The sequence below is a fragment of the Thunnus thynnus genome, chromosome 12, assembly GCF_963924715.1.
Source record: "Thunnus thynnus chromosome 12, fThuThy2.1, whole genome shotgun sequence".
NCBI classification, from domain to species: Eukaryota; Metazoa; Chordata; class Actinopteri; order Scombriformes; family Scombridae; genus Thunnus; species Thunnus thynnus.
In genome coordinates this window covers 29,140,190-29,161,640 of record NC_089528.1, presented here as the reverse complement: position 1 = coordinate 29,161,640, position 21,451 = coordinate 29,140,190, and the positions used below count along the sequence as shown (strand labels likewise).

Here is a 21,451-nt window from a genome sequence, read left to right as displayed (position 1 = left end):
TGTGTGCTGCTGCCTATTTTGTGCAAACAATTAATAGCCTATAGGATAACTGACATATAAACTCTGTAGTTCTACTCCTCCTCTGCATATTTGAAAGTCCTCATTTGTGATTTTAAGCTTACACAATATCCTTAAACATATACAAAATTTGGTTTGGAAATTTGCTGGAAAAGTTCTTTCATTGTTTTATCAAAATATTTAAATGATGAATGAAGGTATCTACGTAAAGTAAACAAGATTTTGTTTAAACCTATTTTAAAATGTTTTCAAGATGTTTCATTTATTCACAGCATATAGGATGTTGATGCAGCCCAACAATATCTGGATGGATGATATTATCGGTAAGAATTTTCCTTAGAAATTGTGTTTTGATTCTCATGTCATTCTGCAGTAATAAAAAAAAACGTGTAGCAAACTGAAAGGGACAAAATGTAACATAAATGAAAGGTGTTTTGTGATTTTGGAGATGTCGAAAATTGCCCTGCATCAGCATGTGCGACAAGAAGTGGTCTGAGCAGGTTAAATAGCTGCATTTATATAGCATTTTTAACCAAAGTACTTAACAATGTTTTTTTGCTACTCACCCATCCACACACACACACACACACACACACACACATCGATGGAGCAGCCACTCAGTATCTTGCCTAAGGACACTTCGACATGCAGACATCTAACTGCCATTGTCTAATTCTACATGATTGGTTAATGTAATTAATGTTGGTTTTGTCTTTATTTAGCTTGAAAACATTGCTATTAGTGTCAGAGCCCTTGAATGATCACAAATGCAATGGTGTGTACTACAAAGAGCAATGTTTATTAAATCATCATATAGCTAAATATATCAGCAACTTCATAAAAAGGTGAGGAAGGCTACGAACAATTAGTGGCAACCAGCCCCATCAGATACATACCATGGTGTACTATAATACATAGTTTCACAGACTTGTTTAAATGCTATGTTTATATGCTACATAAAGGTTTTAATTGTTTTTTGCAATAGCAAACACCCAAAAATGACAATGAAAAAATGATGCATCTCCGCAAAGACTAATTCAAAGTTAATTATTACATTTAACATTGGTTAACTTTTCTATTTCTTTTTCCAATAAGTTTTCATGTGTTTTAATTCAACCCTTAACTGATTCACTGTGATCATCTCATCATTGTATCTGACAGGTTCTGTTGGGATGAAAAAAATGAACAAATATTTAACACTAGATATTCAAAATAGTACAACTACTATTGTCTAGAGGTCTTTCTTTCTTTAGTGTTATCATGGTTTTCACCTCATTTATTTCCTCATGTGTTCCTCGTGTCAACATGTATTGGTGCAGCAGGAAAGTTGATCTGTGTCTGAGCCGTTGTTGTCCGTCTGTTTAAATACCTATGTGTATTGTCATGATTTGGTCAAATAATTAGACAATTTCATCCATCATTACTGCGATGAGTTCATTCTGATAAATATTATGACTAACCATTATGACATGTATTTTTTAAAATATGTTGATGTACACAATAATAATCTTTCACATTGTAATCCTTTTATTTGTAATCTTTTGCATGTTTGTGCGCTGCTGTGTGTCCTGTGTGTAACAAGCAGAGTGTATGTTGTGCACCTGCCTATTTAGGCACATATTACTGTCTTGATAAGGCGCCCTTAAAATAACAGTAAAGCACTGCGCCATTGACTTCAGACCAGGTTTTTCTTGGTCAATTGCGCAATCGCTCTCCACTGCCACAAGATAGCAACGCGCCAACAAATCACCTGACCACACCTCATTTTAAGACAAACATGCCCATGGGCACTCTGATGGGCACAAGTGCATTTACTATTTAAACAACATGGGCACTGGATGGGAAAATAACAGCTTAGTCTTAAACTAGTCTTAAACTAGCAAAGACACCTGCGTTGTGCTTGGCACCGCTTTGCGCCAGGCGTAAGATAAGACCCCTAGAGTTCCATCCGGAACATTTTGGCATTTCACCACTTAGCTACAGCATGTAGGTAGCATGCTTGTGGAAGTATGCTTGCTGGCGTAGCCAAGTTTCCCTGGTTACCTTGGTTACCCATGCTCATGCAGCATTGCTGCCATCATTATTATTAGAATATGCACAGTTATCTCTCTATTAAACGATCCCCCTCCTCTCTCTGTGACGGTCATGTTTGAATGACGGCATTCTGTACAGCTATAAACACATTTGATTTCCAATGTGTTCAGACAACACCTCATAAGAACTACATCTGAGCAATCATAAATCAGCATAAAACAGCTGTCAGAAGGTTTCCTGACTCCTTGTCAGGATTGGGTTGCATTGTGCAGGGGAAAATGGGCTTAGGTGGACAGAATTTGGGCTGGTTTTCCATGAGTTGGGCAGATTGTTAATTATATTACAAATGATTAAAAATATCTAAAAATCCAGAAGGGATGGAAGGTGTTGTTTGCATTACCATTATTTATTTGGCTCTCTGACAGCATGGGATTACGCATTTCTCTCTGTCTTTGGAGTGCATGTGTGCATGTGGGGATACACTTCAGTTTGGCATACTGTCAAGGCTTGTGTGGCAGTATACCAAATTAGGTAAAACCTATTATTCTTGGTATTTGAGCTGTCCCTTTATTTATTCTTATTTTTAGGGCAGAGGTCATCAGAAATGGCAGAAACGTTTTATCGTTGCATTGTAGGATGTATTCTGTTGCCTTGTATCTGTGTTCTACTGCAATTGTGACCACTTAAATTGTTGTTTTATTATTATGCAATATTGAAGTATTGTGGTGAGTCACAATACTGTTGCTATGATTTATGTTTATGAATGTATTTGCATTATTATGATGATGATGATGATGATGATGATGATTATTATTATTATTAAATCAATTTGGGTGGATTTTGAGCACTTATTGGGCTGGAAAACATCAAACCAATCTGACAACATGCTCTCAACTCACATCTTGCTAAGGACGCCGAAACTCCTCAAGGTAACGTGCAATTCAACACAATATTAAACAGTGAAACAGAGTTATGACAGTGATATTTCATAGGAAAAAATAAAGAGGAAAAGTAAAGCAATCATTGTAAAAGTCACAAAAGTAATATGCTTTTCAGTTTCTCTCCCTCAAAACTACACAGTTACTAAAATGTTCCTGTAGCATTGATTGTTAGATGGGAGCACCGACCCTCTTCCCCCTCAAACCCTCAAGAAAACAGAAATGAGAATGATGTTAATATAAGAAAAAACTGTATTCAAGGAGGAGTGAGAGTCAATTAACAGCCTATAAGAGAGGAAAACTGCTTTCAGGACAGAGGGAGAGAGGAAGCCTACCTCACTTGAGTAAATAAACTGAGTTGCTTTTCAGTGACTGGTTAAGTGAGCAGTTCATGTCAGAAAAGCAGAGGAAAATGCTGGGAAATGATTGCAGTTATAGCAATCATCAACCTCCTTAATACCATATGGTGAAAAGTACATTTACTCAAGTATTATGCTTGCAGTTATGAGCTAAATGTACTTTACTTTAATATTTCCATTTAATATAAAATTATACTTCCTCTTCACTTCTACTTGGATGATTCAGTTTCTTCTATTTCAGAGGGAAACACTGTACTTGTCATTCTACTACATTTATCTGACAGCTAGTTGCTGGTTACTTTACAGATTAAGAATTTACACATTAACATATAATCAGCAAATAAAATATGATGCATTATTATAGATTGAAACTATCCAGCAGTTTATAAAGCAGCTAAAATAGCTCCACCTTGCAAAGACATTAAGTTAATGTAGGTACATTGTGTTATAATACTTCTGCATTTTTACTTTTTACTTTAAACATTACAAATTGTCCAAGTTAGGGCTTCCCCCATTCTTCTTTACCTTTGAGTTGGTCATCATGGGTAAAGAAAACCTTGCTTGATTTGTCTGCTTCCATGCTGAAGATTTTGTGAATCACCTGCTTTTCTTCCTTTGTGTGTGTCTGCCCAGTCAGATGATGACAGGAAAGTGAAGTTAAGTCTGTAAGCAAGGCTTCTTTGTAGACAGACTTCATGCAACAAACCACACCTACAAATCAATGCTGACATTAAAAAGCATTGAACCCTATGATGTAATTAGTTCTGTTACATTAGGGGTGTTTTGTAAATTAAATAATCATTTACATACTTGATCCCTTTATTATCATTCATATTAAATCCTGTCCTGTTTTAAATACAACAAATGAAATCTGCTTTTACTTTAAATTCCATGATATGATGGTTTGTTTAGAGATACATTAAAAATGGTTTAAATGTAGGTTTTTACAACCAGACACCCCCACAGAGATCAATATTTTAGTGTTACACTTCATTGACAGTTTACAATTAGTTTGTACCTTCAGCAGTGAGCTGATCCTTTTTCCTCATTTTGCTGTGTATTAACTGCTGTTAAGTCAGTGTAGCACTGAATTGTTTCCAAACATAAACTTGTTTCAGCATTTTGCTCAACTGTGTTTGAGCTGACACTCTCCTCTTAACTGGTTAACTTTGTGAATTTCTTTTCCCACAAAGTTCTCACTCTTACTTGTTTAATTCAACATTGTGGAACATTGTGATTCACACACATGTTTGTATCATTTTATTTTTAGCACAGCTTGAATATCCAGTCCTCCCAGATGTTCAGAGCTCATTCAGATAAATAGTACACCCTGTTCACTTGTCCCATCTGCATTTACAAGAAATGGCACATTTTCTTTTAATTGCCAATGTGCACATATAGGGTGCAGCCGGCCTCATCAACAAGTCCCAGGACCCAGGGGCGGACTTTACCATTTGGCAAGGTAGACTAATGCCTTTGGCCCCCCACTAATCGGGGCCCCAAACAGCCATAGATTTATTATGATGTTTATGAAACTGTGGTGGCAGTTTCTGTAATAAAAGACTCACAAACCAGAGAATGTCTTTCTGGGTTTAATATCACACTTGAAAGTGGGTACAATACCAACAACAGATACAGATCTGAACAGTCCATTATTATAATCTCAACAAGGTACAGTTGGCTTCCTCTTCAGTCTCTACACACACTGTTCACTATTCTTTCAACAGACAGGTGCTGCTGTCTCCTGTTATCCATGCAAAGTAGTTTCACCATACACAAGATCACAGAACATCACCAAAATATAAGTATAGGTAAAGTATCAGAATAAGATATAAACATATATTTAAGTTTACATGTATTTTTCCATTGTAAAACATATAAAATTATGTCACTATTCTAACTCATTATACCCTGAAATTACTTACAAAAGGCCCCCAAAGCACTTTTTTAAAAATCAAGTTTTTTTTAGATGTCAATGTAGGACCCAAATGTAGTGGAGTATAAATATAAAGTAGCATAAAATGAAAATATTCAAGTAGCCTAAAGTACAAGTAGCCTACCTCACTTGAGTAAATGAATTAACTTACTTTTCACTGACTGGTGTAATGGGAAATTGCTCAATCACTCAATAAACACACAAATAGAGTATTGTTAGGTTATGAAATAATGTAATCAAATAATACAATCAGAAGTATAATGCATCATAGTTCTGGAGACAAAGATACATACCACCTAGCTATCTTTTCTTTGTCTGAAAAGTTGGCACTTAACCAGTCACTTAAATACTACTTGTACAGAATTTAAGACATCTGTTTACTAACCTGACAGGTCAGCAACCAACCCTCAGATAGAAACACAAGTCAAAAGTTCAACTAACCTAGGAACAGTCTTTCTTCATGACCATATATGACAGAACATAAGCATGCACCAAGTACCATCACAAAATAATATTACTACTATATTAAATTAAGGACAAACCACACTATCCTCTAAAGGCTTATCAGATTTACACATAAACATCTGCATAACTATAGTTTATCTTATCACTGGCTCAGGTAAAAGTACAACAGAATAATGGACAATATCTTTAACTGTTTTCTCTTCAGTGTTCTTGGTGTCAAACAGACCTGGAGTGTCAATAATGGCAACATTTTGTCCATCCACCTCACCAAAGGCCTTTTCACAGAGTGTAGTCAAAGATTTAGGGGAGAACTCAGATTTAAAACACTGTTTTCCCAGAATGGTGTTTCCTGTAGCGCTCTTCCCAACTCCAGTCTTCCCCACCATCACAATCCTGAGCACCTCGTTATTGTTTCTGGTAGATTCTGCGAGAGAGAAAGGATATCATTAATTCTCAGCTGTGTTAATAAAACAGCTTAGCTCTGTGATTATATATTTCCTTCCACTCTATTTCTCCGTCACTTCCACGCTCCCTTCATTCTCAATTCTGATGTCATCATACCTCCACAATGATCTTTCTTCCCACATTCCTCTAGCCAATCAATATAATCAATATAAAACTTGTGTAGGCCAGAATTACACTCAAACAAACAAAGATGGATGGAACATTGTACATAACATACTGTATGTTTACAGAATTTAGATATTTTCAGAAAAAAAGATGGAGTGAAAGGAGGAATTTTAAAGAACTTGTCATTTGTACACAATATCATTGGATAGGTTATAGGAAATCAAATATTGCACTTGTTTGCATACAAGTAGGTACACTTCCTGGAATTAAATGTACTTTGGCTGTGTGGATGAGGATAATCCATCTGCTTCCTCAGTGAAACTCTGATAATCTGTTCTGATGTTGTTCAAAGTTGATCTCAGCAAGATGTGATCTGATTTCTGTCACACTCCTCCCATCTCTTCACTGCAGGCACCGTCTCCATCAATGCCTGCAAAGAGGCGTTCGCTGCAGTTCAGCATTGAACACAGATGAAGAAATGTAGAGAAAATAGTTCACTGAACTCTTGGAGAATTTATTGACTTACCACGTTTAGTTTCTTTTGCATTGCTGGCCATGTTCGGTCCACAGAGGCAGGACAGATGTGCTGCTGAAGTGAAGAATTAAGTGTCTGCAAATACACTGCACTACTCAAAGGCTTCATTTACCAAACCACACCCACATCACTCCGGTAACAACTAGCACAGTGAAATCTAGGTGTGTATAGTTCATTTATAGATCAGGTCAAGTCACAAAAGGGAAACCACAATAATTTTACCATTTTTTGTATTCAAAGGTTGAAAACAAAAGTAGTGTAAAACCGCTTTGGTAGTATTAGTGTACAAAGATTACTGCAGGTACCCTTATAAATATTTAAATTACAGTATTGTCCATCTGTTTTGGGTACTTTTGACAACTAGAATTGTACTTCTTTTTGGTATTAAAAGTATTTTTTACCTGTAGTATGTAGTATCAATATTTCAATATTTGTGGATTCTAAACAAAATGGAAATAACAGTATAATTTAGTCTGTGTACTTTTGTACTTTGCCTCAAGAATATTAATATGTAGTGCAATGCTGTATTCTGAAGTCAAGAGCCCCCTGAATGTCACATGATAGACCAAAAAATGAATTAGAAATCTGTGTTTATAGATTGCTAAACAGTGAGTGTGGAAATTTTCAAATTCAATTGTTTTTTGTAGAATTATAACTTATTATGTCAAAATTACATGAAACCTTGTGTCATCATTATGAAATCATAATAAAATAATTATAAAATACTTAATTTACTCTTCAAGGGAAAAAAACAATTACCTTTTTGTAAATGTTCATTATGTTAAAAAATCCAATCATTGATGTCTGATTAAGAGACAAAATCTCAGTCAGTGTTTCAACCTGCTGTACATAATAAGTTACTTCACAGTCAGTTCCATTTTTTCAATCACTTGTTTTATTTCTGATTTTTGATTAACACAATCTGTCCATTAAACCAGTTTATCAGCATTATACAGGAAAATAGTGTAGTCAGAACATATAATGATATATAATATACATATAAAAAGTAGATTTAGGAGCCACATAACATTTTTATGTATCACATATAAATGTGTGTCGTTTTGAATCTAAAATAAAACAGAAGCCTCAGTCCAGGGCAATGATTTACTTTCTTACCTATAGAAGAATATAAACAGCAAAAGATATGAACGAGCACAAAACAAATTCAATCACTGTTTAGTCTGCAAGTCAACATTGGGGAGCATGCAGGCACAGATTAGTTAGAGTACAAATTATTTTTTTTTAAAGTCAAAGTCTGCACGAAGACAAAGACTGCAAACAGATATCAGCACATTTAGATTGATAGTTAAAATAATGCACACGGTGTTGCTCTTTGTCTTCATCAGGTGGTTAAAAAATGTCATTGTTCAGCTTTCATTTTGGGAAGAGAACAATGGCCTTCACTTCCTGTCAAATTGAACAGTTTAGACTCAGAACTCAGGTTAAATTTAGGCTAGAGTAAGATGTATTTCTTTGCAAATGTCTCATTTAATTTTTCCACTGAATGCTATTTCTCGGTCAAATGATCTTCCACTGTGTAGCTCTGTCATGTAAAAATAAGCTGTTGTAGCATAAAAAGTCACCATGGCTGAAGAGAGAAAGAAAGTGCCGCCTGCAGAGACACAAAGTCCTTTGACAGACAGACAGAGAAAGAGAAGGCAGCACAGTCCCGCCCACACAGTTTGATTGACATGTGATCTCTCAGAGGTGAAGTGCAGAAACAACAATGTCAAAAACATGTAAACAGATTTGTGCATCAGAACTTTGTTTCATTTAGTGAGCTAACTGTATATAAAGTAGTTCAAACTAGCTTCGCCTGCAGCAGCTGCAACAGTAACATGCTGCTCTAACACTGATGCTTCAGTATTAATAATGCAATTTATTTAACTTATTTAATGTATCAGTCACAGGGGCTGATTTTCTGTAAAACAAGCACTTTCACTTTTAACACTTTAAGTAGATTTATATATATACTTTTACTTCATTTTGAATGCAGGACTTTCACTTGGAGTATTTTTACATTGTTGTATTGGTACTTTTACTAAAGTGAAGGATCTGAATATTTCTTCCAAAACTGGAGTTCAGGTAAATGCTGCTTCAGCAGAGCACATGAGTACACTGTTCACCTACAGACCTGAGAATAAACTTGATACTGAATTTGATACTGACAATTCTTGTTAAGCCTTTTGTATAATCATAAACTTTTAAAAATATAAGACATATATTCAGCTGTTTATCACCAGTTTATCATGTCTGTATTTGACCACCTAGTGTCCTCGTTGGCTCAGTTTCTTTTTGTGATGATACTTATCTACTCCCATGTTAAAGAGTCTTTCTCACCTATGTTTTTCACCTTGTTTAATTTCCTGTTTGTACAGTTCAATGTTTAGTCTTTCCATCCAAGTTTTTAGACATGTGATTATAAAATGACAAGTTTTTTAAAAGAGTTTCCAAAATCCAAAGCACATGTTGACATCTGAAACAAAAGTGGTGAATATTAGTCACTTGTTATAAGTACAGACTGTATTCAACACCAACCGGTTTATTTTATGTAGCAAGTCGTAAAATAACTATAATAACAATAATAATAAAATAATAATACAAGTGTAACCAGTATCACATACGAAACAGATTAATTTATACATTTAACCACTTCAATTAACAACAGGATTGTTATTCATTCTTTCCATTGAGTGTTTCTTCACTTTAGTTTTCACTTTAGTTTTGTCTCTAAATCTGCTCATAAAATCATTTTATTTGTTGCAGTCATCGTTTCACATTATCTCCAGAGGTTTTGATAGAATTTCTGAAATAAACACTGACCACTTTTTTAATCTGTACTTTGAAAGACAGAAGAAATAGATTTTTATTAATTTTGCAAACATGCATCAAAACTCCTGGTCAATGTTTTCATCTACAGATTCTTTTCAATCACTCTGTTAAACCAGTATATCAGCTCTGTGGAAGAAAATGATAAATCCTCGCTCCACTGATTATAACAATGATGATTACAACTTAATCACAATTCATGTTTCAAGATTAAACATATTTTTAGCTGTTATGAAATAAGAACTAGTCTCCATTAAGGCCCATGCAGTCAAACATAAGAAACAAGAAATACTTTTGCAACAAAGAAACAACAAAGTTAAGTATTATAGAGGCCACACAACACTTTACATTTTTAATGAATAAATGTCCATCTTTTATCTCATTTTATTTTATCTTTCACTTTATACCACAAAGTTCTTTTCTGATGAAATAAATTCTATGCAATGCAAGAAAGTGATGTTGATCTCTGAGAGGTGAAGTGCAGAAACACCAATGTCAAAAACGTGTAAATAAATTTATGCATCAGAACTTTGTTTTTTCAGTGAGCTAACTGTATATAAAGTAGTTCAAACTAGCTTCGCCTGCAGCAGCTGCAACAGTAACATGCTGCTCTAACACTTATGCTTCAGTATTAATAATGCAATTTATTTCACTTATTTAATGTATCAGTCACTGGGGCCGATTTTCTGTAAAACAAGCACTTTCACTTTTAACACTTTAAGTAGATTTAGCTGATAATACTTCTATACTTTTACTTCATTTTGAATGCAGGACTTTCACTTGTAATGGAGTATTTTTACATTGTTGTATTGGTACTTTTACTAAAGTGAAGGATCTGAATATTTCTTCCAAAACTGGAGTTCAGGTAACTGCTGCTTAAGCAGAGCACATGAGTACACTGTTCACCTACAGACCTGAGAAGAAACTTGATACTGAATTTGATACTGAAAATTCCTGTTAAGCCTTTTGTATAATCATAAACTTTTAAAAATATAAGACATATATTCAGCTGTTTATCACCAGTTTATCATGTCTGTATTTGACCACCAGGTGTCCTCGTTGGCTCAGTTTCTTTTTGTGACAATACTTATCTACTCCCATGTTAAAGAGTCTGTATCACCCGAGTATCACCTTGTTTAATTTCTTGTTTGTTCAATTCAACGTTTAGTCTTTCCATCCAAGTTTTCAGACATGTGATTATAAAATGACAAGTTTTTTAAAGAGTTGCCAATGATCAAAGTGCATTTTGACATCTGAAAAAAAAAGTGGTGAATATTAGTCACTTATTACAAGTACAGTATGTATTCAACACCAACCAGTTTATGTAATGTTGCAAGTTGTAAAATAACTATAATAAGAAGTGTAATCAGTATCACGTATGAAACAGATCCATTTATACATTTAACCACTTCAGTTAACAACTGGATTGTTATTCGCTCTCATAGTTTTATAAACTGTTGCTTCATTTTAGTTTTGTCTATAAATCTGCTCATTAAGTCATTTTATTTGTTGCAGTTGTTGTGTCATGTTATCTCCAGAGGCTTTGATAGAATTTCTGAAATAAACACTGACCACTTTTTTAATCTGTACTTTGAAAGACAGAAGAAATAGATTTGTATTAATTTTGCAAACATGCATCAAAATGCAGAAAAACTCTCCTGTGATGTTTTCATCTACAGATTAATTTCACTCTGTTAAACCAGTATGTCAGCTCTGTGGAGGAGAATAAATATGACAATAATGATTAAAAACAGCTTTCCAAACAAATGTTAAACATAATTAGAAGAAAATAAACTGTATCAGCTCTGTGGAGGAAAATGATAAATTCTCGCCCCACTGATTGTAACAATAATGATCACAACTTCATCACAATATATGTTTCTTAACATTTAAAAATGTTGTGAACAAATTAAACAAATACATATTATCAGCTTTGATTAAATAAGAACTAGTCTCCATTAAGGCTGTACAGGCCACACAACACTTTACATTTTAATGAAAAATGTTCATCTTTTATCTTATTTTATCTTATCTTTCACTTTAGGTCACAGAGCTCTTTTATAGTGAAATACATTCTCTGCAATAAAGAAAGTGATGCTTTTTTACATTCCCAGTTTGACAGCCAACATTGATTAATAGACAATAAAAAGAGTTTCCATTTGAAGGAATTTAAACTTAATCGGCAAATGATTCAAGGAAGAGAACATCACAATCAAAAAAACAACAACAAAAGCAACCTGTAAATTACTATTTAACATTTCATTTAACAATTTAAGTGCTCACGTATACTTTCTCTACATATTATCAGGTATTATCTGGTCTAAACACAGTTATAAATTGATCTTCACACTGTATATTTTTAAATAAATGTCCTCAAAACATTTTTTGATGTTATTAGAATATTGCACTACTTCTTTTTTTGATGCTAAACTCTTTTTAGCTACTTGAACAATGACTGATGGTGACCTTTGTCTGCTTTCTTGTTTTGAGAGGACAGTCTGCAAGTACAAGATATATATAAATGATGCAACTGTTTTTCACAGATAAATGTTCACTCATTACTTGAAGAAACATACATTTGGATTATTTCAAATATATATATCTCACTCATGAAGCACAAGGGTGACTGAGTTATGTTTAATTCATGAAAAGCCATTTCCTACTCAAAATGTTTTGTTTAGTTGTGTCTTTATATAATCCTCTGACACTTGTGGTAAAATATTAGGCAGCTAACCAATGAAAGAAACCACAGCTGATCATAGAAAACAGTGACACCTGCAGATAATCCACTTAGATCACCCAGGCATGATTACTTAAATGATTACTCCTGGTTTACTTCAGTTTACAGAATGCAGCTGCGCTTCCATAAAGAATACCAGACAGATCTACTTCATAACAAAGCCAAAGTCCAGCATAGACAGGCTGAGTGAATGTGGTCTGGACTCTGTGGAGGAGAGTCATGGTTTTAGAGACGCTGTAGAAGGACAGAATACCTGCACTGTGATCCAGGTACACTCCTACTCTGGAGGAACCAGGACCTGAGACGGGAGTTGAGACATTATTGAACAAAAATTTATAACTGTTAGTGTCACAATCTAAAGCCCAAGATTTGTTGTTGTGTCCAAATCTGCATTCATCTGAGTTTCCTGCTCTGCTGATATTCTTGTATGCGACTGCTACATAAACTCCTCTCCCTCTCAACTCCACCTCCCAGTAACAACGTCCAGTCAGACTCTGTCTACTCAGGACCTGACAACATGCAGTGAATCTGTCTGAGTGACTAGAATAAGACTGTAGTTTACCTGTGTATGTTGCTTTTCTGTTCCCATCAGTTAATAACATTTTTTTGTGTGCTGTGTTTGGATCCAGTGTGATTTCACATGCATATTTTAAGAATCCAGCTCTGGTCTTGGGCTCTCGTTGTGACAGTAAAACGTCCACTTCAGTCACTGTCAGTGAGATGTTTGTCCATTTCTCCCTCAGGATGTCCTGTAGTTGATCTCTGAGCTCTGACACAGCTGCTGTCACATCCTCAAAGTATCTCAGAGGACGGATATTGATGCTGGATGAGTCTGTAGGTTCACTGAGTTGTGACAGTGAGGGGTAGTTGTGCAGAAACTGGTTGCGATCCTCTGTGTGTGAGAGCTGCTTCAGTTCAGCGTCTTTCCTCTTCAGCTCAGTGATCTCCTGCTCCAGCTTCTCCTGAAGCTCTTTGACTTGTCTCACTTCAGTTTCCTGCTGGGATCTGATCTGCCGCTTCACATCAGAGCTTCTTTTCTGGATGAGACGGATCAGCTCAGTGAAGATCTTCTCACTGTCCTCCACTGCTTTATCAGCAGAGCGACTGACGGCCTCCACCTCCTGTTGAAGCAGCTTCACATCTTTCTCTCTGTCCTGGATTCTCTGCTGGATGTTTTGTCGACTCACCTCGAGCTCTCTCTGCCTCTCAGTCCTTTCTGCTGCAGCTGAGACTGTGTCGTGGCCTTTATGTTCATCCATAGAGCAGAGATAACAGATACTCTGCTGATCAGTACGGCAGAACATCTTCATCACCTCATCATGACGAGAGCAGATGTTCTCCTGGAGCTTCTTGGAGGGGTCGACCAGCTTGTGTTTTTCAAATGCAGCAGATTCATAATGAAGCTGAAGGTGTTTCTCACAGTAAGAGATCAGACACACCAGACAGGACTTGAGAGCTTTCATCTTCCTCCCAGTGCAGACATCACAGGCCACATCTTCAGGTCCAGCATAGCAGTGATCAGCAGGAGCACCTTGGAGTCCAGTCTTCTTCAGCTCCTCCATTAAATCTGCTAACATGGTGTTTTTCACCAGGACAGGCCTCGGTGTGAAAGTCTGCGTGCACTGAGGGCAGCTGTGAATTTTCTTCTCATCCTCTTCATCCCAGAAACCTTTAATACAGCTCATGCAGTAGCTGTGTCCACAGGGAATAGTCACTGGATCCTTCACTAGATCCAGACAGATCGAACAAAAGATTGTTTCCTGGTCCAGCTGAGCTCCTTGCTGCGCCATTTCACCTCTCAGTGAGGACTGTCTGAGTTTCACTTTCTAAGGAGTGAAACAATTTTGAGCTCTAATCTAAACAACATGTGTTTCTGCAGCTAATGGAGGCTGCAGCTCTTTTACATGTTGGTTACACCCATCCTCAAACTGATCTGAAGGGGAGGGAAAAAGGAAATATGTGGACAGAGTGGAGCTTGTTGTGTTTGAGAGCAGGAAGATGTTATCAAGCTATATTCCAGGATGAGGAGTGGTTTGAGAGAGATACTGTGTGTTTAACCCTTGTTTACAGTATAAAGTGAGGTATATGACTTATAAAAATAGAAGAGATAAACTTGAAAGCACTTTTTTACACTATACACATTCAGTGCAACAGAGGTGTGCCCGAATACAAATATGTCATTCGGCAAAGCATAAATAGTGTTTTATTTAATGAATATTTGTTTCATATGGATATTTTTAAAAATATTTGTTTTCGGGAAAAAAACCCGAAAAAACGTGAAATACCAGCATGCACGTCAGTTACATCACTATCTCAGTCTTTCTCCTCTGCTCTGCTGTTACGTCTGTCAGCAGGTCTTAACGAGGGGAGTCACATCCACCTGCTACATGACGCACATTTCCTAATTTGGACATCACTCCTGGAGTTAGGGGTGTTCCCCAGAGATAAAGCTGAGCTACGGACACGCAAAGTGCTTTCAAGGGACTCTCCATAACCTGTTGTTCCGCTTCTCCTTTCCACAAAGTTAGGTTGTAAAAAGTAGGCAATATATGAAAAGTGCAAAGTAATAATCGCCTTTGAAGTTCTTCTCTACATGTTACACACTGTGCTGTCTCTGTGTTATGGGTGTATAAATAGGTAGAGGTCTGTCTGCAATGAGGTGATGAGTTAAGTTTTAGCTCAGTAGTCAGCACAGTCGTCTATGATCTGGAAGACTCCAGTTTGAGACCCAGTGGAGGGATCTCCTTTATAACGATGGCCGAAGAGCAAAATCTCCTATCTGAAAAATGCACTTTTTGGAGAAAACTAAAAAAAAACTTGTTTTCTTGCAGAATGCTATTTGTTAAGGATACCCAATACATAATACACTGTTTTTGGACTATATTATTATATTATGTGTTAACAATACCGACTAGATATTAATGCCTCACAAAGTGCAGATAGGAGCTTTTGCACTTGGTGCAAGTTGGAAGAGGTTCTACAAAACGATGCTCTAAATTAAGTTAATAATTAAAATTACATTAAAAATAAAATTAAGTTTGTTTTCAGGTAAAAAGATGCAGTAAATGTAATAGTTACTACATTGTAGTATACTAGGGTCAGAATTCCTTAAATTCAGTGTATTTGCTTCCTTGTCCACTGGGAATGAATGTTCAGTGATTGTGTAACACACTCGTGCTGTAGCCTCTCTACACACCCAGGGACTCTGTGTCGTGTTTTTGTTTTGTTGTGTGACTTTTCTGTAACAACGAAGGGCGGGATTATCTTGCAGACAGACTGAATATGAGCGGCCTTCCTTGTTCTCATCATCCAAAGTGAAATCCGCCAATCAGGAAGTTCTGCAGATAGGAGGTTTTGCACTTTGGCCATCGATAAGGTAGTTTACTCATGAACACTTATTGCAACACTTTAATTTTCTAAAATTAATAGCATCATAAAAACAAAAACAGGATTTTTAAGTCTCTTTCCTCATCATAATTTTGCTGCCTCAACAAATACAGATACACATATAAATACTGGGCTCTCTGCACATCCCTACAGTGCACTGTACACTATCAGTACAAAGATACCTAATGCCACCTCTGTGCTGCTGTTAAGCTCTTTTTCAGCAGACAAATTGTTTAACTGCAAAAAAATGTCTTTGACTTTAGCAGTGGTCCAGCTCTCTAAATACACTGGTACACATAATATTAGTAAAAGAAAGCTGTATCTGTGTTAATTCAAAGTGGAGTTGATCACATTTCAGAGGAAGCGAGGTACTTATATAATGAATGATTAAGAGATGATTAGAAGGATTGGAGAGGAAAAAAAAAATCCTGCTACACAAAGTTCTATATTTTGTTTGACTACTGTTCAACTCTTTCTTTTGTCCAGTTTTATTTCTCCAGGCCTCTAAAATTATTCAAATTAAACAATCTGAGAAAGTAAAATCACTGTTTTTGATCAACAGTTAACAAGTCAAAAACAGATGCAACATGTGGTCACAAGTAGATAAATCTTCTTTTTAGGGGGTCACATGTCAAAAATGTTGTACAGAACAGATAGCTGTGGTTATTAAATTAATTCTTGTTTGTGAGAAATAGCCATATACAATATAACCATATAAACCAGAGTATTATTTCTGCTGTAATAGGTCAACACACCCCAGAAGATACAGTGAGTAAAATCTAAAGCACTAAACACTGAATAGGAAATGCTCTCGTCTCTTTGTTTGATTATAGTTTAAGCAGCTCCAAAAAGGAAAAAGAAACAAAACATGAAACAGTTCAACTTTTGTGCTTGTTGTACTATAGAAACACTTGTTAGTATGTTTAGATCCTTGAAATGTAGACAGACAGATTCACTAATTTTCATTTTAATGATTTATGTACTGTAGAAATCTTTTTTTTTTTAAAGTAGCTAAATTGTCTCTTTGACTCTTTTCTTTGAGCTGCTCACATCTGGACTCATTATGATTCAGCTGCAATCTTTTCTTCTTTTTTAAAGTTTAGTTTTTTTTTGTAAAATCCCTAATATCCCCAGTAGCAGTTAAAGCATGAAATTAACAAATATCTATTACATGTATAATATATATTCATTAATAAATAGGGATTTAACTCAAAGAAAAGGAAAACCAAGATGAAGCAGGAACAAAAATCTGCTGTTAGACAAGATACATCAGAGATATCCTGTAATAAAGAGAAATTACAACCAAATGAACAGTTCAGATGATAAAGATGCATAAAAAGTTACTGCAAAAAAAAAAAAAAAAAAAAAAAAAATCAGTGCAAGACTTCTTATTGTTTGCACTGCTGATAAATGCAAAAAAGAAAATGTTTTGCAACAAACCAAATGCTAGAAGTATTATTATTCATCATGACCAGGGATGATCATTTTTATTACAATAACTCCAAAATAGTTTGTGTTCTCACTTTTGTTAAAAATCTTTCTTTTATTGGGTTTTGCGGGATTATACAACATTTATATCAAGAACAAATAAATAAATGTATTTTTATAGAGAAGTGGGTTCAGTCTTTTCTTAAATGACAAATTAATGTTTTGTCTAAGATATCATGTGTGAGTTAAACTTTCTAAACTAATTTTGATCTGTTAGTGTGAATTTATAAAATGTAGTGAAATCATAGTTGATTTACAAGCTTTTATTATAGCAACCCCATGTGGCCAATCAATGTAGTTTTTAAGATACTTGAAGTTACAGGAGACAGAAAAGACACACACACACTGCGTTCAACAACACAAACTGAGATCAAATAATTGAAACTAAAATCTGCATTACAACATTTTATTGACATTATTGAGTGTAGTTACATAAAAGTACATTTTGTTAATACATTTTGGTTCTGACTCACCAACATCTTTTTGAACCAGGTTCGATCAGTTTCTCACTTTAAGGCAACTGCACGGAAGCCACCTTGATACGATCAGAAGGTCAACGAGAGAATGATTCATTTAATCGATTGAATGAATATTTCATTGAATGAATAGCTTTTATTTAGTGAAGTCTGAATCTGGTTGGAACATTTCCTTGTCTGATACAGTCATTACATGTGAACTAGAAATGAACTGCAGCCACTACAATGTCCTCTTAGGCACTGATAAACATCATCATCTTTAAAGTTATGCTAATACAAGACATTACATGATTAATTCAAGAGGATACATTATACATTGCTGTGTGTCTTTATTACAAAAACAGTATCTTTTTAATGTTAAAGAAACAGTTCAGTCATTCTTTATGTTCATTCAGTGAATCCACAACTGATGCTCAACACTGCAGACTGTCCTCTGTAGGTGCTTTGTTAAATAATCATTAAGGTGCAAATGAAAAATATGTCATCTCATGTCAGTGCACAGACACAAAATTTGAATTTATTTTGAATCTGATATGTTATAAAGAACAGAGATTTTCACAGGTCCAGAGACTTGACCAGGGACCAAGTCAGGCTGGATCCTAAACAAGGGCGGAGTGGGAATGTTTCACTTGAAACATAGTTAACATAGTAACCAACCTTAATCACTTTGGCCACTAGATGGCGACTGTAACTCAAAGATGACCACCTTACCAATGGATGATAACGGCCTGCTGAGCCCATTAGGAGGTAGAGTAAAGCCATTTAGTAGGCTGATAACAGCAAGTTACTTGAGCATAAAGAATGATTTGATTGCTTAATGATTGTCATTCAGTCTGATATCTTGTCGAATAAATTTGTGGAATTCTGGGTAATGTAGTTGGATAAATGAATCCAGTGTCTACAAGTGTGTTGAGAAAGTTTTGAAACTAAATCCAGTCAGTTGTGATTTAAAGTGTGACATCATTATATTAATAATAGTGAAGCATCAGTGTTAGAGCAGCATGTTACTGTTGTAGCTGCTGGAGGTGGAGCTAGTTTCAACTACTTTATATACAGTTAGCTAGTTTAGTCCAGTGGTTCCAAACCTAGGGGTCGGGCCCCTCCAAAAGGTCACCAGATAAATCTGAGAGGTCATGAGATGATTAAATCAAATCTTTTTTCAGTTTTTGGACTTTTTCTCTAATCTTTGGTTTTTTGGTGAAATATTGGATCATTTGAACATTTATTGAAATGAAACCATGTGAGAAGTTTAGAGGGAAAAATCACCATTTGGTGGAGCTGTTAACAACTCATAGACATGTGAAATGTGACCCCGACTAAACACTGCCTTTCGTAAGACGTCAAAAGTCAAAAAAAGGTTGGAAACCACTAGTTTCATCTTTAACAATATGTTGTATTTTAAAAATTCACTGTTTCCATAATGTGGTCGCTAAATGTGGACGAGCTGCACGTATACGTCTGTGTCACAGACATCTATGTGATGTTGTGGTGTTTTTAAGCTTAAAGCATGTTGGGATAGGATGTCTGTGTGTGTGCTCGAGAGTGTTAGTGTGGTATCACAATGGTGGTTGTCATCAACTTTCTTTGTTAACCCAGGTTTTCTGCTTTAGGCTCTGTGTGTTCCCATAAAAGAAGGTGTTTGGTGCATGATTTGATGCTTCTTTGCACAAAATGGACCAATCGTATCTTGCCTACTTCAGTCAGGAGGAAGAGGTCATTATAATGGAGAACTATGAAGCATATTGTCAGGGTTGGGTGAGTGGAGCAGGTGGACCCAAACACAAGGGACAGCCGGCAGGTTGGATACGATGCAGGATATTTAATGAATAATATAAAGTCACTGGAGACACTGGGAAGAGGAACCAGGAACAAAGACCATAAATGCAGGAACACCGAAGATATGTAGACACAGGAACTAGGGTCAGAAACACGGGACATAAACGCAGTGCAAACAGAGTACAAACACAGAATAAACTCGGAACATACACAGACAACTCGACAAAGACCAAACTGAAAACTGGACTATAAATACACAGGGTGTGATTGCAAACTAGACACAGGTGAAACACATGAGGTAATCAAACACAGGAAGTAAAGGTGACAAGACACAAGGAGAAAATATTTCAAAATAAAACAGGAACGAAAGTAAACAGACAACAGGTGACACAACACACGGGCAGACTAGGAGCAGATAAACTGGGGAAGACACTAGGAGCAGGGCTGGGCTAACCAGGGTGATGCAAGGCAGGTGAGAGGAGGTGCACATAAACACAGGAGGAACACACAAGGGAAACAGAGAAAAAAACAAAACCAGGCAACATAAATGCAACACTGAAAACACAAGAGAACAAAATACACAGAGTCCAAAAACAACAGAAAAAGTCCAGGCAGGACATGACACATATAAATACATTATCACAGCAAAAAGCAACAATGTTGCTGTAAATAAGAGGAGAGAGGAATGCTGGCAGAAAATTGCTGATCATGTAAATTCCTAAGTTAATATGTTTATTTTTAGTGGAAATCACTTTAGTTTTTGGCCAAATCAAAGTGAAATTAATTTTATAGAATGAATATTATCTGTGATGAATACCAATTTAGTTTTTAGTTTTTTATTAGTTTTTTTTTATTATTATCATTGCACTGGACTTCTGACCTTTGACCTCAGACCCCCAAATGGAAGCTTATTCAACTGTTGACCTCAGCAGAGTCTAAAAAGTTCAGTATTTACTTAAATAAACATTCACAAAGTACTAACCAAACTGCTAATAACCTCGAAATAAAAAATAAAGGAAACTTTACTTTGTAGCTCCTGTAGTCACATGATGTTTCACAGTTAAAAGTGAAACTAATTAAAGATGATCAAATATTTCGATCTATCTTGAACTTAATGTAGTCAACCTTCATGTCTGTCCTTGACTGTGGAGATCTTCTGTATTGTCATGCTGCCTCATCAACACTTCCGCAGTTAAACGCTGTGTATCATAGTGCATAACATACTCATTGCATACTCATCATTGTTCTCTGTATCACAAGGTTGGTTGAACTTCCTTACAGACAAGAAGAAAAAACATCTCATGTTATTCATCTATAAAGCTCTACTGTTGAAGCTTCCAAACAATCTAAATCTCTTCTCTCATTTAAATCTAGTAACTACACAACATGATCCAGTAACTACCTCATCATGCACTCTCTTATTTTCATCAACCCAAGTCACATGCATGAGGTGGAGGGGTTGCTGTAATTCACAGAAATGCCCTCAAAGTGCTCCGTTATCTCCATAGGCCCCTTTTCATCTTTTGAATTTCTGGCTTTTGTGATAGATGGCACCTCACCAGTCTCCTGTCTACTAGAATACAGACCCCCTGAGCCCAATAATGATTTTATCAGTGAATTCTCTGATCTCCTCTCCCACATTGCTTTGAAATATGACAATATTCTCATTCTCTGAGATGCTTCAATTTCTGAAGCCATGACCTGTGATTTTATAAATTTACTTTAATTCTTTGGTCTCCAACAATCTGTGAACAGGTCAACTCATGTTAAAGGACCCACCCTAGATTTGGTTCTTTCCTCAGGTCTCTATATCTCCAAACCTGTGATTAAGTTGAACTTATACATATGAACATCTCTATGGTCTATCACATTGTAATAATAATGATGATTTATTTGTGTG

General features: G+C 35.8%; 2 protein-coding genes across 2 annotated transcripts in view; both read right to left on the bottom strand.

Moving 5' to 3' along the window:
- The window catches only part of LOC137194679 (GTPase IMAP family member 4-like), an 88,843-nt gene that overhangs the window by 33,649 nt on the left and 33,743 nt on the right, over positions 1 to 21,451 (bottom strand). The window lies entirely within an intron of this gene.
- Positions 11,906 to 14,214, bottom strand: LOC137193523 (tripartite motif-containing protein 16-like). Its single transcript, XM_067604734.1, has one exon. The coding sequence runs from the start codon at positions 14,212 to 14,214 to the stop codon at positions 12,517 to 12,519; it is 1,698 nt and encodes a 565-aa protein (XP_067460835.1). The 3' UTR covers positions 11,906 to 12,516.

Excerpts from the sequence above, each read along its gene's own strand:
- LOC137193523 (XM_067604734.1), bottom strand. The coding sequence starts at position 14,214 with ATGGCGCAGCAAGGAGCTCAGCTGGACCAGGAAACAATCTTTTGTTCG.